General features: G+C 35.8%; 2 protein-coding genes across 3 annotated transcripts; one reads left to right on the forward strand and one right to left on the reverse strand.

The window, feature by feature from the left end:
• Positions 1-10,554: 10,554 nt before the first annotated feature.
• LOC133289350 (probable GTP diphosphokinase CRSH, chloroplastic) lies at positions 10,555-13,593 on the forward strand. The gene is made up of 4 exons (XM_061487262.1): positions 10,555-10,962; positions 11,254-12,186; positions 12,454-12,738; positions 13,192-13,593. The coding sequence occupies exons 1-4, from the start codon at positions 10,591-10,593 to the stop codon at positions 13,324-13,326; spliced, it is 1,725 nt and encodes a 574-aa protein (XP_061343246.1). The 5' UTR covers positions 10,555-10,590; the 3' UTR covers positions 13,327-13,593.
• A 1,159-nt stretch (positions 13,594-14,752) lies between these two features.
• On the reverse strand, positions 14,753-19,815 carry LOC133289352 (CBL-interacting serine/threonine-protein kinase 1). 2 transcript variants are annotated; one of them, XM_061487267.1, is made up of 12 exons: positions 19,291-19,815; positions 18,896-18,958; positions 16,825-16,896; positions 16,639-16,746; positions 16,481-16,561; positions 16,212-16,391; positions 15,899-16,111; positions 15,661-15,750; positions 15,415-15,531; positions 15,274-15,336; positions 15,117-15,191; positions 14,753-15,033 (listed from the first exon to the last, which is right to left on the reverse strand). In XM_061487267.1, the coding sequence occupies exons 1-12, from the start codon at positions 19,480-19,482 to the stop codon at positions 14,956-14,958; spliced, it is 1,332 nt and encodes a 443-aa protein (XP_061343251.1). In that variant the 5' UTR covers positions 19,483-19,815; the 3' UTR covers positions 14,753-14,955. The 2 variants fall into 2 exon arrangements, with proteins under 2 accessions (XP_061343251.1, XP_061343250.1); XM_061487266.1 differs by having other exon boundaries at positions 15,661-15,768.
• Positions 19,816-22,240: the final 2,425 nt, after the last annotated feature.

Consider the following 22,240-nt stretch of genomic DNA (forward strand, 5'->3'; position numbering starts at 1 on the left):
TGTGTCTGGTTAGATTACGTATTGCTTACTCGGAGGTTATGGTAAGAGCCTTCTACCAGAACCTTGGCTACTCGCAAGGCGAGCTGACTTCCCGTGTCTGCGGGATTGATATCATCATGACTGCTCCTATCTGGACGGAGCTACTGGGGTTCGATTTTGATGGTGTCACAGGAGCAGCACTATATGATGGAGACAGCCATCATATATTTGGTGATTATAACCGGGAGACCATTGTTACAGAGACTAGGAGGGCAGACGCTGAGCCCGGTCATTTTGCTCATTATCCTGTTAGCAACTTGTCAGTTTCTGCTCGCATTCTTCATTATGTGGTGACACATATTATTTTCCAGCGCCCGCATAATCACTCAAAGGTGCTGGAAGGGGACTTTGTCATCCTGTGGGCCCTCCTTCACAGTCAGCAGGTGAACTGGAGGCATTACATATACATACTGATGTGGAAGGCAGCCAAGTCAAAGAAGGCTGAATTGCCTTTTGCATTTCAATCGGATGAAGAGAATGGGGAAGACACGCCATCGGATTAGTGTGTCCATAGGGTTTCATATCATTGATTTAGTTTGATGTAATGTAGTCATTTTGGTACATTTAGGAACTTTACCTACATTGCATGGATGTTTTTGTACTGGATGTTCAAAATTTGAATGAATGAAATTTTCGTTTTGCGCACGTTCAGACTTGTTGGTTCTATGCATTAGTATGGGACCTTGCATTAATATTGTCATAATTAATTTGGAAATCAATTCAACCCAAAGTACTTTAATATTCATGTTCAACTTTCATTGGCGCACATCTTGATTACTGCATCCTATTTCTACGAAATCAATCCACCCCCAAGTCATACCGTATGTAGGTATTACACAACAATTACCAAAATGCAAAAAAAATTGGCAAAACAGCATCTGCAACAGCATCTGCAACTGGTCTACCCGGGTACCACGAACTGGTCTACCCGGGTAGGATGTACTCGGGTATATCATTACGAGTTACCCGGGTAGACCAGTTGCAGATGCAGCAGCAGGTGCTGTTCAATCCATTTTGTTTGCATCTTGGTAATTGATGTGTAATACAATAACCTTAACTGACTCGGGAAAGGGGTAAATGGGTATGGTAGACATTCGGATTGCACAATACGGAACGAGTGACTCGCTAAACTTAACGGATACATTTCAACAATACATTTCAACAACACAAGAATACAGTTCAACAATACATTTCAACAACACAATACATAACTAATACAAGATAAAGTTTAGGGTACAAGGAAACAAAACAATACGTAAAGTGATTGTCATTACAAAACAAAGTACTACACAAAAATAATACGTAATCATGCTTGTCTTAGTCTCAATGGACATGTACGAATGTTATGTCCAACTTGCTTGCAATGCTTACATCTGCTCTGACTGCTAGAGGGTTGAGACTCAACCCAATCCATCTCATTCTGAATCCTTGAAGACTTTGGTCTTCCTTTTGCACGTACCAACTGAGCATCCGGAATTACAGTAGGCCCAACAACGGATGGAATCAACAATTCATTGCCAATAGGAAACCAGTGTGCAGCATATACTTTAGCAATGGTTGGAATTTTGAAAACATGATCCACATAATCATAATGGTTTAGCTTGGCTACCTTGCAAACTGCTAATACATGACTGCAGGGATACCTCCTTGCTGTAAACCTACCACACTGACATGTACGATTGATTAAGTCCACTCTCATGATGTCACCGACCTCGTGTGTAGATTGATTGTAGGCATTCTCAACCTCAAACAATAACAGCTCACTATCATATATCCTCACACGATAAGTGCCAGCCAATTCATCATTTTTTTGCAAAGCTGCTTCAACCTTCTTTGAAATTATCCAACCTTGTGAGATATCTTTTTCAATCCGTTCACGTCTCTTGACGAAATACTCAACGAGTCTACTGAATGTCATCTTGACCAATGCAGTTATAGGCAGATTTCGTGCTCCACGAAGCACCTTATTCACACACTCAGATAGGTTAGTTGTCATATGACCAAACCTACGTCCTGTCTCATCATACGACCTGCACCATTGCTCTTTCGGAATCGCATCCAACCATGAAGCAACTTCAGGATTGTTCTCGATAAATTCCTTGTACCTAATGTCGAAATTTATCTTTGAACATGTGTACCCTGCAAAAAATCATGACATATGCATTGGTTAGTGAATTTCATCAACGTTTTCTTCAAATGGTTGAAAATGTGAGTAATTATACCGTACATTACCTAATTTCATCAACGTTTTCTTCAATTCCACATTCCTAAAACGGGTATTGAAGTTGCTTCCGATGTGACGTAGACAAAATACATGATAAGCATATGGAGGCTGCCACCCTCCGTGATCTTTCACCGCCCTTATGATGCTTCGATGACGACCGGATATTAGACAAATACCATACCTATGTGTGACATGAAAACGTAAAAGGCTAAGAAACCAGGACCAATCATCCAACCTCTCACCTGGAGGAACAACAACAAAGTCAATAGGGATGAGCTCAGAAATTATTTACAGTATGAAGTGGCAAAGAAGGGTCACATGCTTTCACATACCCCAAAGCAAAATTATTTACTCACCTGGAGGAACAACAGCAAAGGCAATAGGGAGCAGAAATCCATCTCCATCCTGAGATGTTGCAATGAATAGAGTACCTCTGTACTTCCCATACAGATGAGTGCCGTCAATTTGAATTATAGGCTTGCAGTGTTTGAATGCTTCAATGCATTGGTGAAATGTCCAAAAAACCCTTTGAAATACGGCCCTGTCTGTATAAACCCGACGTTCATCAAAACATTGATTTGTATCAAGTTTGAACACAGAACCCACATTCACCTCCGTCATATACTTCAGCCAATTTGGCAAGAATGCGTACGATTTCTCCCAGTCACCAAACAACTTAACGATGGCCTTCATTTTTGCCTTCCAGGCCTTCCTGTACGTTATGTTGTATCCATATGTTCCCTGTATCCTCTCCTGTATCAGAGCTGGTCTTGTGGATGGATCTTCCTTTAACATATCTGGAAAAAAAAATAACTTTACCATATTCTCAATTAATCTGAATCATTAAATACACAGTAGAATACATACTCATTATAGCCGCACAAATGACATTTGAATCCAACTGTCTATGATCCTGTGCTAGGCCTTGATTTAGGCATGTGTGACCTTGACCCCATTTACGGACCACCCAATTAGCTCCCTTCTTCGGCTTAATTGCCCTCATATACCAGGGACAACCGTCAGCATGGTTTTTACACTTCATAACAAATCTTGACTCGTCGCTTTTTTCAACTATGGCTGTCCTGCGCCCCTTCATACAATGTATCTTCACAGCATGTTGCAATTCTGGTTTGGACCCAAATTCTTGTTGCACAAATAACGGATCTCCTAACTTCCAACCTCCGTGCAAGTCATCATCGCCATATAGGATCTCCAACTCGTCATTAGGGTGCGCCCAGTTAATGAATGAATAATGTTGGCTTTCATTCCAGAATGGCTCCTCAGACCCTGCATCTAAAGATCAACTCTCATTTGTCTGAATGAATACCACCACAAATAATAAATTGTCTAAAGCAAATGTTCAAATTTAATAACTTACCACTACTGACTGGGTCGACATGAAGTGGTGACAAGGCTGGGGTACCGAGACTTACGGCGCTCATGTCAGCCTCAAAATTACCGTCCACGTCAGTGTCTGACGAATCACCTTCTGGAATAGCACTTTCAGGTTCTCCCTCATCTTCGCTGTCCACATAGTCCTCGTCTTCATCCTCTTCATCCTCATCCAATGCTACCTGAGGAGGTGCAGAAGATCGTACAACTGTATCTTCTTGACCGGTACAGTGTGCAGTAGTGGTTGTATGCACCGGTAAAGATGAAGATTGTCCAACATCAACTTCAACATATATCTCAATATATTTTAATACTTTCCATTCAACAAACGCATCTGTTACGAACTCCACATCTTCATCATCATTTATATCGTTTCCAATGTAGTATATTGTATCCATATCCACTACAGTCTCTAACCTGGCTATCATGCGGTGGATGGAATGTATGCCTTCTGACCCTATTTTTTGAAGAATTCTCTCCTTCAGTTCATTGCATGTAGTGCCCACTTTGATTTTCATCGTTTTTGTTTTTCCTTCAAATCGGACACCGTTCGGACCTTCAAAATGCCTCCCATTGTAGTAAATAACTATAGGAACCATGTTTGGACTTGAACTCATCTTTCACACAAAAATTAGATCTAGGTTTTGGGTTTGGAGGTTGGTTCGGATTTTTTAGCACAAAATGGGAGTGTGGAGATGTAATCTCAATGTCCCACCAAGATTCAGCTTTCTGAAATGATGAGATGAAATATGTGTGATGTTTCGGATTAGAGAGGGTAAGAGAGAAAGATTTGGGGTTTCAAAAACCCTATACCTCGCAACAATGGCTGAAACCCATATATATTGGGGTTTCTGGACGCGATTTACCCGGGTACACTGATCCATACCCGGGTAAATAATTCAACTATTTTCCCAGATTCAAGAACTCTACCCGGGTACACCCCTACATACTCGGGTAGATAAAAAGTTTCAAAATTTACCCGGGTAGGTAATGGTGTACCCGGGTAGGCTTCGTGGTCAACGGTCAAACAGGGACAGATTGGTGTTATGTTTGTTGGGAGGGTAAATTTTCGAAATAGTTTTGAATGAAGGGCAATTTGGTAATTAATTATTAATTAAGAGGCATAAGGGTCAAAAAGCCATCTTAACGCACAAGGGACTTTTTGTTTTCTTAATGTTAAAATAAGACGACACTCCATTAGTCTTTCTATTAGAAAGTAGTATTTGTACTACTTAAACGAAAGTGACACAGGGACCAGTTATACCACACTAGCTATTCCTTTCCCATATCATAGCGCGATGCTTCAAAAGTGCGCGGTGCTACCAATAGGTCTGGATGCTTCAAAAGTTAAACCTATTTTCAATCCATAATTATATTTACTATGAGATCTGTCATTTAAACCTCGCGGTGCTAAAGCCACTTTCAATCCATTACATCAACGTATGTCCTATGATATATGTAGATTGGTGTTTCATTACATGCTATCCGAGGTGGGTACCACATCCACTAAAGACAAAACCACAATCGTAACGCCCAGTATACTTTAAAGGCGCTACCTATCATTTAAGGGCATTAAGAACTTTAGCTGTTCAGACTGAGTTCCTATTTGATTAAAAGAAATTGAGAACGCAAGGACATCTCAAGCGGATTTGAATATTCGAGAAACTGATAGAGACGTTTATACACTGATATTTCTTAAAATATTTACTAGTACTAGTATAAGTACTTATTATTACAGCTAGCAGTGAATATCATCTTTATAGAGATATCGCGCAATATTATTTTTCAAACTATTTTACTGGCAAGATGACTATACAACTACCGAAGGGCCATTTTGACATAATACCCTTTGGAACGAGACTGTTACAAAGTATCGCGCAGCAAAAAGGATGGGATACTGGAATTCTGCTGCAAACCAGAGCGGATGGGATATTGAATGGCACGATGTGGTTCACAATATTGAATAAAGATTTTAATAGCTTTTACTCCACATATTGGTCGCTTCATAAAAAGCTTTGGTACGCATCGGCATCAGCATGCCTTACAAACGTATGCCTCGTATGTCTTCATCACAGGCTTATACATGAATCTGAGATTGTTTATATAACGCGCGCATGCTTCTACATGCTGATAGAGCTTATACATTTGGGTACAGTCATCTATATATCTCATGTGCTTGCGCGATGGCCGTAAGAAAGCCACTAGGAGTTACGCTTACACAGGGGTTAGCTATTTGTCATTCGACATTAAAACTGAATACTTTCATAATTAGAAGACATATTATCTGGAATATGAGACAACGTTGAACCTTCACTCATATTGTTGGTTCCAGAAACGCTAAAAAGGCCACATGTCCACACAATCATATAAGAGGCGGTGTATAATAGCCAAAGATTATTATTTTATCCCCAAAAGGTACGGTATGCTTGCTATCACCATCCGCGCAATATTAAGCAATGATATTATCAAACTTCCTTGAAGCACGATCACGCGATGCTTATATATAGTATACCAGTTTTATATACTTCAGTGACTTGCTGGTTGAAAGCGCGATACTTCAATCGAGTACGCTATATTAAAATTCATATGCTTCGGAAGCTTTGGGAAGTCAGGTTCTCCGAGTAATATATGTGGATATCTCTCCGAGTAGAAGACAAGGACAAAGGCCTCACAAGTTATCATATATTGAATCTTACTGTGCCTCTTTGACAGAAGCTATCATTAATGCTTAAATAACTATTGTGATCATACTTCATGCTTACAAATCGTGACATATCTGACTTATTTTGATAATCTTATGTCTCTATTATGAAACTCATATAAGTTGCCGGGACTCACAGACAATGAACAGTGAAGATCACAATCTCACTGAGAATGAAGATAGACTTAGAACAGTTTATCTGATTTATATACTCTCATCTTGAGTTCTTTTAACTACTTCTATTATGAAATCCATAAGAGATTGCAGGGCTCCATGACTGCTAAAAGGCAAAGACAAAAATCTCGCGTGAAACACGGACAAACTCAAAAACAAATGCTACATTTCCTATAAGCAACATTATTTTGAACTGATTAAACATGATCTTGTTACAATTATCATCTCCGTGATATAATGTTATTATTCTGTGAGATCTATGGAAATTACAGGTTTCACCAAACAGAAGAAAAGTCCTCCAAGTTAAAGCGCAATGAAGAAAATAACACGATTCTCTCACGAATCCTCCAATTAACAGGACTCCTCTCATGGATCCTAGGAATCCTATCAAGTAATAGGGTTCTCTCACGAATCCTCCAAGTAACAGGATTCCTCTCATGGATCCTAGCAACTAACAGGGTTCTCTCACGAATTCTTCAAGTAACAGGATTCCTCTCATGGGTCATATCAGCTAAAAGGATTCTCTCACGAATCTTCCAAATAACAGGATTCCTCTCATGGATCCTAGCAAATAACAGGGTTCTCTCACGAATCCTCCAAGTAACAGGATTCCTCTCATGGATCCTATCAACAAACAGGATTCTCTCACGAATCCTCAAAGTAACAGGACTCCTCTCATGGATCTTATCTAGTAACAGGGTTCTCTCATGAATTCTCATGGTTCCTATCAAGTAAAATGATTCTCTCACGAATCCTCCAAATAACAGGAATCCTCCCATGGATCCTATCAGCTAAAAGGATTCTCTCATGAATCCTCCAAAAAACAGGAATCCTCCCATGGATCCTATAAGATAAAAGGATTCTTTCACGAATCCTCCAAGCAACAGGACTCCTCTCAAGGATACTTTCAACGGATCGGAACTATTCACTTCGCGATCCTCCATGATCAAGCGCGATACATCTGGCATACGTCATTACATCTCGACAACATGCCAATAACAAAGGTACGCAAAATATATGCATTATGAATTATGAACTGTATAACAATGCAGAATACAATCATGAAGCTCTTAAGCACCTATACAAAAGTACAGACCATAGTTCCAGATAAAGGAACAAGCGCAATGAATTTTCCAGATTGATAAACAGACAAATCATCCCACAAAGACTTATACATCTCGCTCATCATGCCTTCGGCATAAGCAACGAGTTGGGGGCTTCTTATTTGGATAATTATTATACAAATACAAGGCCCAAACTAAAAACCTTCACAATGAAGCAAAGCCTTAGTCCAAGAAGGCTGCAAGCTGCATAATATTGAAGACTCCATGACAGTAAGCTCCATCATAATAAATACATGTTGCTATCTCATCTATAAACAACAAGCTCATGACAGCCATCAAGCTGCACAATATTAATGGCCTTATCTCATCAAGCTCCTCAACATTAAACATGGCAGCTCTTTTACTTTGGCACATTTACTTTGGCACCAAGACAAGCCTCCCACAAGAACAATTAAGGAGGAACCTTTGCCTTCACCATGAAGAAAGGCATCTTCCAAGCTGCACATCTCTCCACTATAAATACATACCTATTAACACTAAGATACATATCTTCTTCTACATAATTAAACCTGCTTGAACCATATCTGACTTGAGCGTCGGAGTGTCTTGCAGGTACATCCTCCATCGCGTTGTATTGAAGACCCATGAGATAAAGTGGCCTAACTGCAAGATGCTCTGACCCAAGACGGATCCAGGCTGTATAGAGGAAGATCACATGATCGGCCCAGTTGTAAAGATCTGTTCCGATCAAAATCAATTTTACAAAATTCTTCACATTAAACAAGTTTTTATTTTTTATTTAAAAAAAAAATGTTTTATAAAATACTAATTAAACAAGTCCTTAGATTCACAGTCTCTTGTCTTCTTTTCCACTTTCACCTTATTAATAATTAATTCATCTGTATAAATAAAGGATTTGATCTTTGTAAGAGGACAATTTGGAAAAAGCACCATTCTAAACTTTTTAGGCAAATAATTGTCTATTAAAGTTGATTGAATAAATTTTTCTAAACTAATACAGTCAAACATGTCTCTGTTACTGATGAGGCTCGTGTCATATCAGCGCCACATAGGCAATCCATTATCATAAAATTTTGAAAGACCATAATTTTTGACTTGGATATTCAAATCAGATGATTTTTTTTTATTTCACGTAACTTTTTGAGATCTACGCAATGACACCTCATTTGACATATTTTATCTCCGACAAACGTAGTTCAAAGTTGTAACAATGGTAGAGCTGACAAAATGGGCTGAGCCCGCCAAGGCGGGGCGTACTGAGTTTTTCAAGCCCGCTGCTCGCCAAGCCCACCAACCCGCCCTGGCTGATTTTTTTTATTTTTTTTTAGTGTAAAATGTCACGGACTTGGCGGGCTGAGATATCTAACCCACCTTCAAAGCCGGGGCGGGGCAGGCTAGCCCACTTTTTGGCGGGCTTTTGACGGGTTGGGGCGGGGCGAGCAACCCGCTTTGCCACCTCTAAACAATGGTACCACTAGGGGTGTCAAAACGGGTCGACACGACACGAATTTCACACGACACGAATACATCAACACTAACACGACACAAATTTTTATTCGTGTCAATCTTCAACACTGACACGACACGAATTTTTTGCGGGTTGACACGACAAGAATAACACGCAAAATAGGGGTCAAAATGGTAATTGACAAAATTTTTTTAAAAAAATGGATCGATATTAAAAAAAAATTAAAATTTTAAAAAAAATATGGGTCGACACGAACACGAATACATCAACACGAACATGACACAAATTTTCTACGTGTCATTTTTTTCAACACAAACACGACACGAATTTTTTTGCGGGTCAACCCGAACACGAATTTTCGTGTCGTGTCGTGTCGCGGGTCTACCCACATGTCAAAACCTATATTGACACCCATAGGTACCACAAACACAAAAATGTTTAAATACATAAGATAACACATGTGGCATGGTATAAGTCCTGTCATTATTATTGACGAGACTAATCCCATCGGTATCATGACATGTTTGACTGTATTTTTTAAAAAAACTTATTCAATCAGCTTTAAGTGGACGTTTCTTTTGCTAAAAGTCCTAAAACAATGCTTTAGTCGGACAATTTTTATGTTATAGTATTCTACACACATCAAATAGTATGTAAAGTTTATATTTTTTTCTTTCTCTTTCTTATTTGCATATAACTTTTTAGGAATCTCACATACTTTTATACATGTAGAAAAAAAATTACGACATTAGAAATATCAAATCCATAAATAAATATAAAACTATGCTTTATTTAGATAAAAACAAAAAATAATTTTTTTAAATTTTTGTTGTGTAAAAAAAATAAAGGATAGTCTTTCATTTAGTCACAGATTTATTATTCCTAAAAAATTATTGTTATATAGTTAAAGTAAATCAACATTATTATAAATGGTTGGCTTTTTGTCATGTCACATGATAAGACCATTTTTTGCACACACAAATCAAGTGTGGGTCTCACGCTTAAAATAAAAAAAGTCAAACCAAAATCAGAATACGGCGCCGTATCCTCAAGATACGTTACCGGATCCTTGTTGCAAGAATGAACAGTATTATTCCTGTAACATGATTCTTATATTTCCCTATTATAAAACGGTAGTAACAGTGGAATCTAAAAAAAGAAAAGCAACAGCCTAACAACCAAAGAGTAGGTAATGGTCATTGGTCATCATCACTCATCACAAGATTCACAACGCGAGCGAATATTATTACTATTTATATAATATATATTTATGAATTAAGAAAACTTTCCTTACCAAATTTTCAAGTTGAACTGGACACCAAAATTAAGTTGAAGAACTCATTTCCGGTTCATCCACGAACAATAATTTAAGTTAGAATATGGCTGGCCCCACTATAACATGAGAGAACCAATAAAACGAAATGGTAACGACCTCACCACCAAATTTCATCCACAAATATATTGTTGTCGTCGCTGTCGCCGTCATTCAGAAGAAGAAGAAACCTCAATGGAGGTGTTGCACTTGCACGCTCCCGATTTCCCCATTCGCTATTCTCTTTTCAAACCCATCTTACCCACTCGTATACTCTCCTCCGTCATCTTCCGCCGCCGCAACTCGGTCTCCGGCGTCCGGTTGTCGTTTCCGACGGCGTGCGCTGCGGCGGAGGTGTCTGAGGGTGGGAAGATGGTGATTGAACTGGTTGGAGCTTTCAACTCTCTGACGGAGAGGATGAACGTGTTGTCGACGAGCTCTTCTCGTCTTCTATTCAAGTCACTGAAGCTCTCAATCCCCATCTTGCAAAGTTCACCTCTTTCTCCCGATGGTCGTTCTCCACTTTCCAAGGCCTTATCTGTTGCTATGGTTCTCGCTGATCTCCAGGTACCACTCTTCTTTTCACTATTTCTTCTTCTAACCAAAAACATTTTATCTATTGTACTTTACTTAATTCAACTGCTAGATAATTAATGTTTATAAACTAATAAATTTTAAATATAATCTGTTAGAGAGTATTTCTTTCATGTATTGTGTATCTAGGGTAGGGATTAAATTTATAATTCTGTATTTCCTTGTTTATTAGACATGTTGGGACTAATTTTTTAATTTTTTATTTAAAAAAGCAATGTTATTTCATTACTGTTTATTGTTTCTTTATAGTAAATGTGACTGCAGATGGATGCGGAAGTTATCTCTGCTGGGATATTGAGAGAGGTATTGGAGGCAGGTGAATTGACTATTCATGAAATTCGAAACCAGATAGGTGTTGCCACTGCTCATTTGTTGCATGAGAGTTTGCGTGTGAAGAACATTCCATCCAGAGTTGATGTTCTCGATGATGATAATGCTGCTGCTTTGAGAAAGTTCTGCTTGACTTACTATGACATCAGGGCTTTGATTTTGGACTTGGCTTTGAAGCTTGACACCATGAGACATCTTGATTATCTGCCGAGATATCAGCAGCAGATCCTTTCTCTACAAGTTATGAAAATACATGCTCCTCTTGCTTATGCTGTGGGAACTAACTACTTATCACTTGAGTTGGAAGATCTCTCGTTTCGGTATTTGTTTCCTTATTCATATCTTTATGTTGATACATGGTTACGGAGTCATGAGACTGGGGGTATATCTCTTATTGACATATATAAGGAAGAACTTCTCCAGACACTAAAAGCTGATTCCTTGCTCGCAGAACTTGTGGATGATATCTCAGTTAAAGGTCGCTATAAAAGTCGTTATAGTACAATGAAGAAACTTTTGAAGGATGGTCGGAAGCCAGAAGATGTAAATGATGTGCTTGGGCTACGAGTGATATTAAATACTAAGCCTGGAGATAATACATTGGAATCTGGAGAGAGAGCATGCTATAGGACTCATCAGATCATCCAATCTATATGGAAAGAAATGCCTTATCGAACAAAAGATTATATTGCAATGCCCAAAGCAAATGGGTATAAAAGTTTACACATGGCAGTAGATGTAAGTGACAATGGCAGGACCAGACCATTGATGGAAATACAGATAAGAACAACTGAAATGGACAGGTTAGCTGTTGGGGGAACGGCATCCCATTCATTATACAAGGCTGGCCTTACGGATCCAGAGGAGGTTAGTGTCCTCTTTTGATAATGAAAATATAAATATCCATCATAAAACTATACACAGAAGTAAATGATGGCCCCCTGCCCTTTGTGCCCCATTAAGTGTAAAACAAAAAACTAAATCTAAACAATGCCATCTTTACTTATCTAAACACTAAATCTATAACTACACATGGAATCATTGAACTTATCCGTATTCTGTTATGTTCTCGAGAGAACTCGAGAGAAGACAAAGAAGGAAATTGGCATTTATTTTTTAGTTGTTGATGCTCAGGCAAAGCGTCTAAAGACCATCATGCTGGCTGCAGCTGAACTGGCTGCTCTGCGCCTCAAAGATTTTCCAAGCACAAATCATAAAGGGATTGAGATTGATCAGAGGGATAGAGTATTTCGCCTTCTTGACAAGAACGGAGATGGTAAAATTAGCATTGAGGAACTTACAGAGGTGATGGAGGAGCTAGGTGCACCAGGAGAAGATGCCAGAGAGATGATGGAGCTCCTTGATTCAAACAGTGATGGCTCCCTCAGCTCTGATGAATTCCATATGTTTCAGAAACAGGTAATTTGATATCTTGTCACGGATATAGTAAAGTTTGATTTTTTTATGTGCATCTTTATGCTTTTTGTCAGAAATTTTATATAGTTATATGAAGTTTCTTAACGATCCAACTTTCAGATTACCAAAGCTTACTTTCACTAAATGTTCATGGAGAAGTTAGAACAATTGGAGATAGATAATTTGGTACCTGAAATTGCCTCCCTGCTCTCATAATTGGTTCAAATTAGCTTTATTTTGGCTTGGATGCCTCATAGCTGTCAGTTAACGATATGCTGCTGGTTGAGGGCATATTAACTACTCTTTTTTTTTTTTGTGAACTACTAACTCTTTATTTATTCAGATCATAATGTCTTTCAACAGTACATACCAGATTCTGTTCCTGTTTATTACAATAAATGCTAGCTAAATATCTTGTCTGATCAGTTGTAAGTTTTGTGGTTCTTGATTTTGTAGGTTGAGTTGGTGCGTAGTTTAGAGGTCCGGGATGATGAATACAAGAAAATATTGGATGAGAAGCTTCAAATGGCAGATGACAGTGGTTTAATCCAGGTATATAATAAGGAGTTTGGCAACAGGCTTGCGAGCTAGTAGTGCATCTAATTGGAAGGAACAACGAACTCATTCAGGTTGCCTTCCATCCCCTCCCCCTCCCTGCTTCTGAAAAATTAAATAAGTAAATAAAAAATTTAACGCTCTTCCTTCCATTCCTCATAGGGTTCTCACTTATTTAATCTATTATGGGTGTAGCCTCAAGCCCTCAAACTATCCTTAAAGGAAGTGAAAATGATCAGTAAGTTAGAGCTATTTGTAAGTGATATATTTTCCATGTAAATAAATTAATGGCATAGTGAAATTCCAGTTAATGAGAAATGTCTCAAAATCTTGTTTCTTATTTCTTATTTTATAATTCAATATTATCTTCAAAATCCAAAAGAGAGGAAAAAGGGAAAAATTAATTTTGAAACCAGGAAGTTTTATTCATATAATATCTTACCTAGATGACGAATGAAGAGGCAAGCATGTAAAGCTCATGAATAATTAAATCAGAATGTGGGGCAGGTCACTATAAGCCTGTTCTTGATGCCAGAAGCCACTTGGATGCAGTCATTTATGTTATATGTGTTCCATTTTGAAATATTGCAGCCAACTCTCATCCTAAGCTTAGGATGGGAATCTAAAAGCCAACTTATTATTTCGGTAAATAATCTAAAAGCCAATAATGAGGACTGATTAGCTGTACTGATGAGCAACTATATAAGTGGCTCTAAGCATGTTCTATTGCTTTTGATATTTTAACGAGACCCTCTTTCGTGAGGTTAGTGCTCATTCAAGTTGACACTTACTCGTTTGGAAAATTATAGTCGCATTCTTTTTCGTATTGTTCTTATATCCGACTCCTTTTTTTGTTTGGGAAATTATGCATACCTCTAAATTCATGCATGGATCCCGTACCATTTTCTTACATAGACAATGAAGTAGGGAAAAGTGGAAAACAGTTGTATTTTTTCAAACAAGCGACGTGTTAGGTGGAATAAGTGTTAATCCCAATGAAATTACTCCTATTTTCAATTCATTTGCAGTTTGTGTTGCCTGTTCCCAAGAGTATTAATTTTAGTTTGTCTTGATACTTAATTGAAACTCATCTTCAGGATATGCACCTTTTTCTCTCCTTTTTGATTGATAGAAGTTAGGCACAAGCACAGTTAGGTACCTTTCTTATAATAATGAGAAAATACTGAATTTCAATATCTGTTTTCCTGGGAGAGTGCGTGCACGGGTGCAGGGTTGCGTGCATACGTACTATGTGGGCACGTTCATAATTGAAATATAATTATCCTTTTTGCAATCATATTCAACTACCTGACCTGAGTAGGCAATATAACTATTCCTGACAAGCTAATCGATTATCCAAAGTTTTAGTTTGTCCTAATTTCATGGTTCTTCTGTTAAGAGATAAACCTCCTTAATATGCCAAAAAGCCCTGCAAAAAATGAAGCTGATGCAAGACAGGATATCGATTTCAGGTTCACTAGAACTTACTTTTGCATAGATATGCCGTCATTCGGGGCTCAACTATTTAATGGATAGCTAAATTCAAAATCTATGCCATTACAAATCTAACATATATGCATTTCACTTACACTTTAATTATAACTTTACAATTGACTTTTAACCATCTATGTAGCTATCCGACCTGAGCATAAAATAAACTATACGTTATCTGGCTTCTTCTTCTGAGCTCACTACCGCTTGCCTTGGGGGCACACCCAAATCATTCAATAACTTATTGCATAGCTGCATCACAAGAAAAATATATAGAAATCAGCCTCTGATTTTAAATGGGGGGAGACAAAGAGAGAGAGAGAGAGTACAAATACCTGTCTATATACAGAAGCATCTCCATTAGACTTCCCTAATTCTACTACATATAATGATGGTCTTATTTCAAGCACCTGTCATGTTGAAGTTAGTTTCTTAACGTCAGCAAACTATGCAGATATTAAAATAGATTAGCTCATTCTAAACATGCAATACCTCTACTGCCACTGAGAGGCTGCCAAGAGTTTTATTCGCCTTGTTCTCTTGTATCATTTTCAACTGAAATATTCATGTTAAATTTACTTTTTAGCCAAACTAATAGAAGCAGCTTTAACTAACATAAGCAACAGTACTAACTTTGCCATTTTTCTTCTGGACTCTAAACCCCATTTCTGTCACACTGTCCTCAATCCTCTCGATCAGGTCTTTAGCTGTAAGGTTGGATGTAAATCTTATCTTCCTCTCAGAGACATCCTGTAACTCAAACCACATTGTCCGTGAAAATGAGTTAAGTTTCCTTATGAGTTGGTGAATGTCAAAAGACACAGGAAATTATGCTCAAACTATATAATAAGTGTCCTGCCAACTAACTTCCATTCTCACCTCTGTCTCAAAAAAGCCGGAGAGGTCTAAGCATGAAGACATCCCTATCAACTGAAATGCATTGATAAGGGTAGGTGATCCTGAACTCCTCTGTTCTTCTTGATGTGGCTATTACCAAGATAATAATTTTGCGTTACAACCCCAAAAAAAAAAAAAAAAAAAAAAAAAAAAAAAGGAGAGTGGTGAAAGAAGTAACCCCAAGTACAGATGAATGAAAGCTGGAAGTTCAAGAGTATACCAATTCATGGATGGACAAGGCTTCATTGTCAATACATACATCCTCTTCCTCATCCTCAGGATTTGCTGGAGTGTAGCCCTGCTTGAACCATGGATCTTCTTTGATCCCAGCCATTGTTATCCGGGTCACAGGGTTGGGATCAAGAATCCTCTTTATCATGTTTTGTGCACCAGGCGATAGCCATTTTGGTATCTGAACATCTCCTTTAAAAATCTGTTATCCCTCAGAGGAAAAAAAAAAAAAATTGAGAATAAATTTATAGAATACTAAACTAACCGTATAGAAGGAGAACATAGAGACAACAACAGAATACCTTTTGATAGAGAACTGCAAGATTTCTATCATCAAAAGGTAGGTATCCTGTTAGGATTACATACAAGATAACACCACATGACCATGCATCTGATGTTGCACCGTCATAGCCCCTATTAGCAAGAATCTCCGGTGCAACATAGTTTGGACTTCCACAAGTTGTATGTAGCAATCCATCTGCCTGAAAAATTTTCATACAGTTACCACATAAGCCAATAACCAAAGTGATTATGCAATTTGCCTTGTTGTGTGGTTCAAAGAATATCTTACCCTAAAATGCTGGGGTAAAGCACTAAGGCCAAAATCAGTTATCTTTATGTTCCCTTTGGCATCCACAAGCACATTCTCAAGCTGCAGAACATAGCATCAAATGTTATGTTTAGAAATGCAAGACAGTTCTTAAAGAGTTAAGAAGACTGAGAATGAACCTTGAGATCCCTGTGGAAGACACCTTTGTTGTGGCAGTAGCTAACACCATCAATCAACTGTTGGAACATCTTTCTACCTTCACCTTCGTTAAGTTTACCCTTGTATGCCTACGAATACAATCATCTCATTAAATGTCATTGATCATCATTGATCATATATATCAATAACAAGTAACTGATCCTTACAATTTTGTCAAATAACTCCCCTCCAGTCACGTACTCAAGTACCATATAAATTTTTGTTTTGCTAGCCGAGACCTACGTAATTAATCATAATCAGAAATATCAATGATACAAATGCAAGTTACAAACACAATACATTACTCCTACCAAAGATAAATAAATAAAACACAACAGATTAAGTCAATGTGAAAAAGGGGACCAATGGATGTTTCTGTCCTGAGAGCAACAGAAGGAATAAGCATAGGGAAAAATATTAGTGTCGGCTGTGTGCCAGACCAATTACATTGATACACCACATGGTGGGACCATTGGATATGAATAATTTTATTTTCTGAATACGAAGTACGCTTATGATTGTAGTCAATCAGGAACTTATTTGGGGACCTCAAAGCATGGACATATATTATTAATTAATGCATGGTTGGCAATACAAGAATGTTTCTATCTACTATTAATAATATTACTAACAAAGTATCGAATGGACAACTCGGATAAATAGAATCCCAGATAGATAACACCACCACCACTACCACGTAATACTTTTGTGCAGAGCCCACTGCCAACTAGCCATACAAAAATCATTAATGTGAAATCTTCTAACCAATTATTTTATTTTTTATGTTTTATTCGGGATATTTTCAATGTTGACAACAAGTAGTGGATTGAAATCCAAATAAGTATCCATGCCATTTCTTAATCATTCAGTCACTACCTTCATTGAATAACATGATTATGAAGCACAATCCACGCAATAATTCATTGAAATTATTACTTTGAATTAACAAGGAACGGCAAAATAAAATGCTAAAAATTATATCCAATTGTGTATTCCTTAAGTTTGAAAATTCACAAAGCAACGTTGGATACTTGGATTCCTAACGTGGCTTGTTTGGTTTGGGTGACTTCGTCCAGAATTTAGCATCACATAATTGAATATTCTTCTCGCTCTGGCATACTGTTGTTGGTTCATAAAATAAAATAAAATAAAAGTCTGTTGTCTGTATTCAAATCACCGTTCATGTCATTTAATTAATCACTGAAATGAAAATAAGAGGATCAATTGGTTGTGTGACTCGGTTCAAGTCACAAACCCACACCTTGAAAAGGACAAAAAGGGGACGCATATGGGATATAATATAATCCAGACATAAAAGATATAAATATAATAATGGATTTGTAACACTAACATCACCTTATCTTCAAAAATAAGGACGTGTGTCATTTCTTGAGAGGAAAAAAAAAAACCAATTTTTGTGTTTGAATCCACTGTTGACTATGTGTGATTCTTCTTCAATTAGAAAAGAAAAATAAGTCTATTAATTTATATTCTTTCATTATATGACATTATTATGCTTTAAAGAAAATAACAATATCAAAATTCAAATTAGAGTAGTAGTTGTAGATTAAGTGAAGCATATTTATAAATATTAACTAATTAATGGTACGTGGGTGATTTGGAAAAAATATATATCTTTTATTTTTTATTTGGTCAATCCCAATTAATTTGGGATAAAGTTATTATTAATATTGATATATCTTTTTATTTATTACCATAACCTGTTGTAATTTTTTAATTAAAAAAAATATATTCTAAATCCATGGCAGATTTGGGTGTGTGAGGTGGATAATAAGTTCGTGAGATTTGTGATTCTCGGTTGGCCTATAATTATTGGTGGCATCATAATATTATAAAATTAATAAATAATGATACGTGGAAATTCTAAAAAGAGAGAGGCAAATATATGGTACTAGGATTAGGTGCAACAACACCTTTCTAATAAAATATACACTTAATCATCTTTTGAATCTCTTTATTATGGCTAATGTACATTCATATCAATCTTTTAATATTTTTTGTTCGAATTTAATTTTTCAATCACTACAATCAAAAATTTCATTAAATCTTTAGATTTCAGATCGTTCGAAAAGTAAAACAAAAAAATGATGGGATGACTAAATTATAGTAATTAAAAGATAAAATTTAAAAAATAAATAAAAAATCTCACATTAATAAGAGACTAAAAATGCAAATTAAACACAGGCTATACAATGATCAGACAGAGGATGGGAGTACCTCGCACAATCTAACAACATTGGGATGCTTGAGGAGCTTTAAGGTGGCTATTTCCCTCTTTATCTGCAAATTTCACAAACATGAAAATAACATAGAGCTAAGCATTGTGTTTGAAACAACATTTCTTAAAAAGAACAAATAAAGTCCACTGAATAAAAAAGAACACAAATGGTTAATGGACATGGATTTACTGGTCAGAACAAAATCAGAAGGAAACCCAACAGAAGGACCACGCAGTTTTTCTTTTTTTCGTGTCAGAGGACTTAAAAATTAGATTTTTTGGCTGCTCATTGAACTCTTCACGAGGAAACCAAAAAAAGGTGTGAACTTTTCCAATTTCTGAAAACAAAAACAGAGAAAGAAGAAGAACTTATTAGTGGGTTAATTGAGCATACCTGATCAGTGATATTGAGATCGATGATCTTGTTCTTCTCAATGATCTTAATGGCAAAAGGTTGGCCAGATTCTGTGTTCCTAGCAAACTTGACTTTACCAAAATTGCCTTCACCAAGAGTCCTACCCAACTCATATTTCCCAAGTCGAGTTACCTCCTTCTCGTTCTTCTTCCCAATGTTCACAATCACCATTTTTTTTTTCTTCCCTTCTTTTTTCTGCTTTGGCAAAATGGGTCAACACCCTTTTGCCCAAACAGGTCCTCCTTCTCTTCCTGACACCAAAAACCGATTCTAAACCCAAGAAATCAGAATATAAACCAGCCAAGTTTTTTGCTTTTTCTGCCGAGGCAATCCTATGTATGACACGTGCCACAGTAGGTGAAACCGTTGGGAATAGAAAAAAAAAAGAGCTACAGAAAACGATTCCCGAAATACGGGAAAAAATGAACGAAGCTTTAAGCTTTAAAATAAGAAAATTGGCCAAAGGGTATTGGAAATGGATGAAGATTGAAGACGCAGCACAGATTGAAGACGCAGCACAATTGCTTATAAATACTTCCAAACCTATTACTACCCCACCGTTTCTAATATTTATTTATGGGACATATTTTTTTTACGTTGTAGGAAAAAAATTATCTTATGTTGTAGAAATAAAAGTATAAGTGGGACCTACAAGTAAGAGGAGAAAAAAAAAAAGTGGTGGGACTCAACTTTTTTTTGTGTAAGAGAGTTGTTTATCTCATGTAAAATAAGATAAACATAACCCATTAATTATAATAAAAAAAATTGTTACTTAAAAAAAAACCAAATAGCATACACGTAAAATATATTGGGAGCAATATTTCGAGAATAAAGTGACCAAAAAGATTGTGTGGAAATGATTTGGATTTTTTTAGTATGAAAAAGTGATTATATAATCATTTTATTTGATCACAGTTATTCATTGATGATGAGATAAGAAGAAATAAATGTATAATTTTTAACAATCAAATAAGAGAAAAAAGTTTCCGATGTTACTTTAGATAACTTTATCTAATGTTCATCGAAACGATGTCGTTTTGAGGTTGAAAAATTAAAAAATTAAAGTGATAAAGACTATTATAACCCTGAAATAAATTAAAATTACAAAAATACCATGATTTCTGTCCCAAAACGACGTCGTTTTGATGAACATTAGATAAAGTTATCTAAAGTAACATAAAAAAAAAAAAAACCCATCAAATAATATCAAATAATCATTTTTTAACATCAGAAAATCCAAATCTTATGGTAATACCTATTAATTATATTCCTAGAAAAATAAATTATTGGTCTAATCATTGCTTTAACAAGACATGCCCCACACGTAACGATTTGACTTTCAACCTACGCTGTGATTTCTAGTAAGGTTATTTCCTAAGTTCGTCACGTTTTTTTTTTCGCAATTCTCGATTTCCTCTATTATAATAATTTAGAGTAAAGCCTTTTTTGAGTTTCTAACAAAAAGTATAATCTTCATAGTTTCTTAAAAAAAATTAATTGCTTGGTCCTATGAAATTCATAGTGGATCCATTTTAATTTTTTTGAGGGATTAATGTGGATCTTTTTTGAATTTGTGAGGAACAATAATTTCAACTAAATGCGTTCACTTTGAATTTTTTAGAAATTTTGAGACTAATTATTTTTTGGAAAGAACTGAAATTGAGACCGTATTTTTTTGTTAGGAAATTAAAAGAGACTTTACTCTATAATTTATACATATAAGATATCTATAGTATATATTATTTGTAAAGAATGAGTGAGATTGTATTTACAAATTTTTTATTTATAAATTATATTATGTATTATGAATAGTATATATTATTTGAATATGTATTACTCTTAGTACATAATATAGTTGGTAAGAGTTTACAAACAAAAAATTTATAAATATAATTTATCCCAAAGAATAATTTATTTCCTTATTTTATGATTCTATTTAATATAAATAAATTTATTGCTTTATATTTAATCTTATCTTGTCTTATTACATCATATGCTATTTAGTTCTAATATTTAAAACTTGAACATAATTTTGATATTGAAATTTTTAAGTTTTTTCCTTTCTTATTTATTTGCTTTCATCTCTCGGATAACATGGAGAAAAAATGCGTTGGCTTGCCTACATTTGATTAGTACATTTAATAAATTAATATTATTCCATATTCAAAACTTCTTTATAGGAAAGGATACTTTTTTCAATATTTTGTTTTTGAACTGTAAGCAATGCAATTATTTTTTAAAAAAATGTTCATGATAATGTACGTAACATTAATGGAAAATGTTATTGGATTTTATTAAGACTTTTAAATATTAATCAGGATCACGATCATCTTATGTAGTCTTTCGGATTGCTAATCTGTTGTATGAATTTTTGTACCGAGGGCGAAACTATAGAGGATCTTTACCCTTACAAATTTTAGTTTTATGATAAAAATTACAAATCAAAATTTTTTAATGCATTTTATGATAAATGCAACCATATGAATAATGTCATAAATTGTGTTTAAACAAGTTGTTTGACCATCTTATCTTCATATTGATTTCCTATTTTCTTCTCATAACATATATTTAAATATTTTCATCTGTTAAAAAAAGAAAAATGAACGAAAACAAAAACATGAAAATATCTCTCTTCGAGAAAGAGCACCTCCTGACCAAAATAATGGTTTCTAATTTTTTTCTATATTCATTCACTACGAAGAACAACGTTTTATACAACCAATAAATGCTATCAGTCACAGTACAAATAAAAATTAACATAAAGATAAAAAGTGCACACCGGGAAGGTGTTATCAATAAATTTGAACAATATTATCGTAAATTTGAAGAAAGTCTGTACTATTATAAAGAGAATTGTTAAATTTGGTGTACAAATTTAATTTTTCAAAATTTGGTGTCCAATTTTAATGATGTGACATATTTGTTAATT

Source organism: Gastrolobium bilobum, unplaced genomic scaffold (assembly GCF_033153095.1).
Source record: "Gastrolobium bilobum isolate Gb01-03AN ecotype WA unplaced genomic scaffold, APGP_CSIRO_Gbil_v1 utg930, whole genome shotgun sequence".
In the NCBI taxonomy this organism is placed as follows: Eukaryota; Viridiplantae; Streptophyta; class Magnoliopsida; order Fabales; family Fabaceae; genus Gastrolobium; species Gastrolobium bilobum.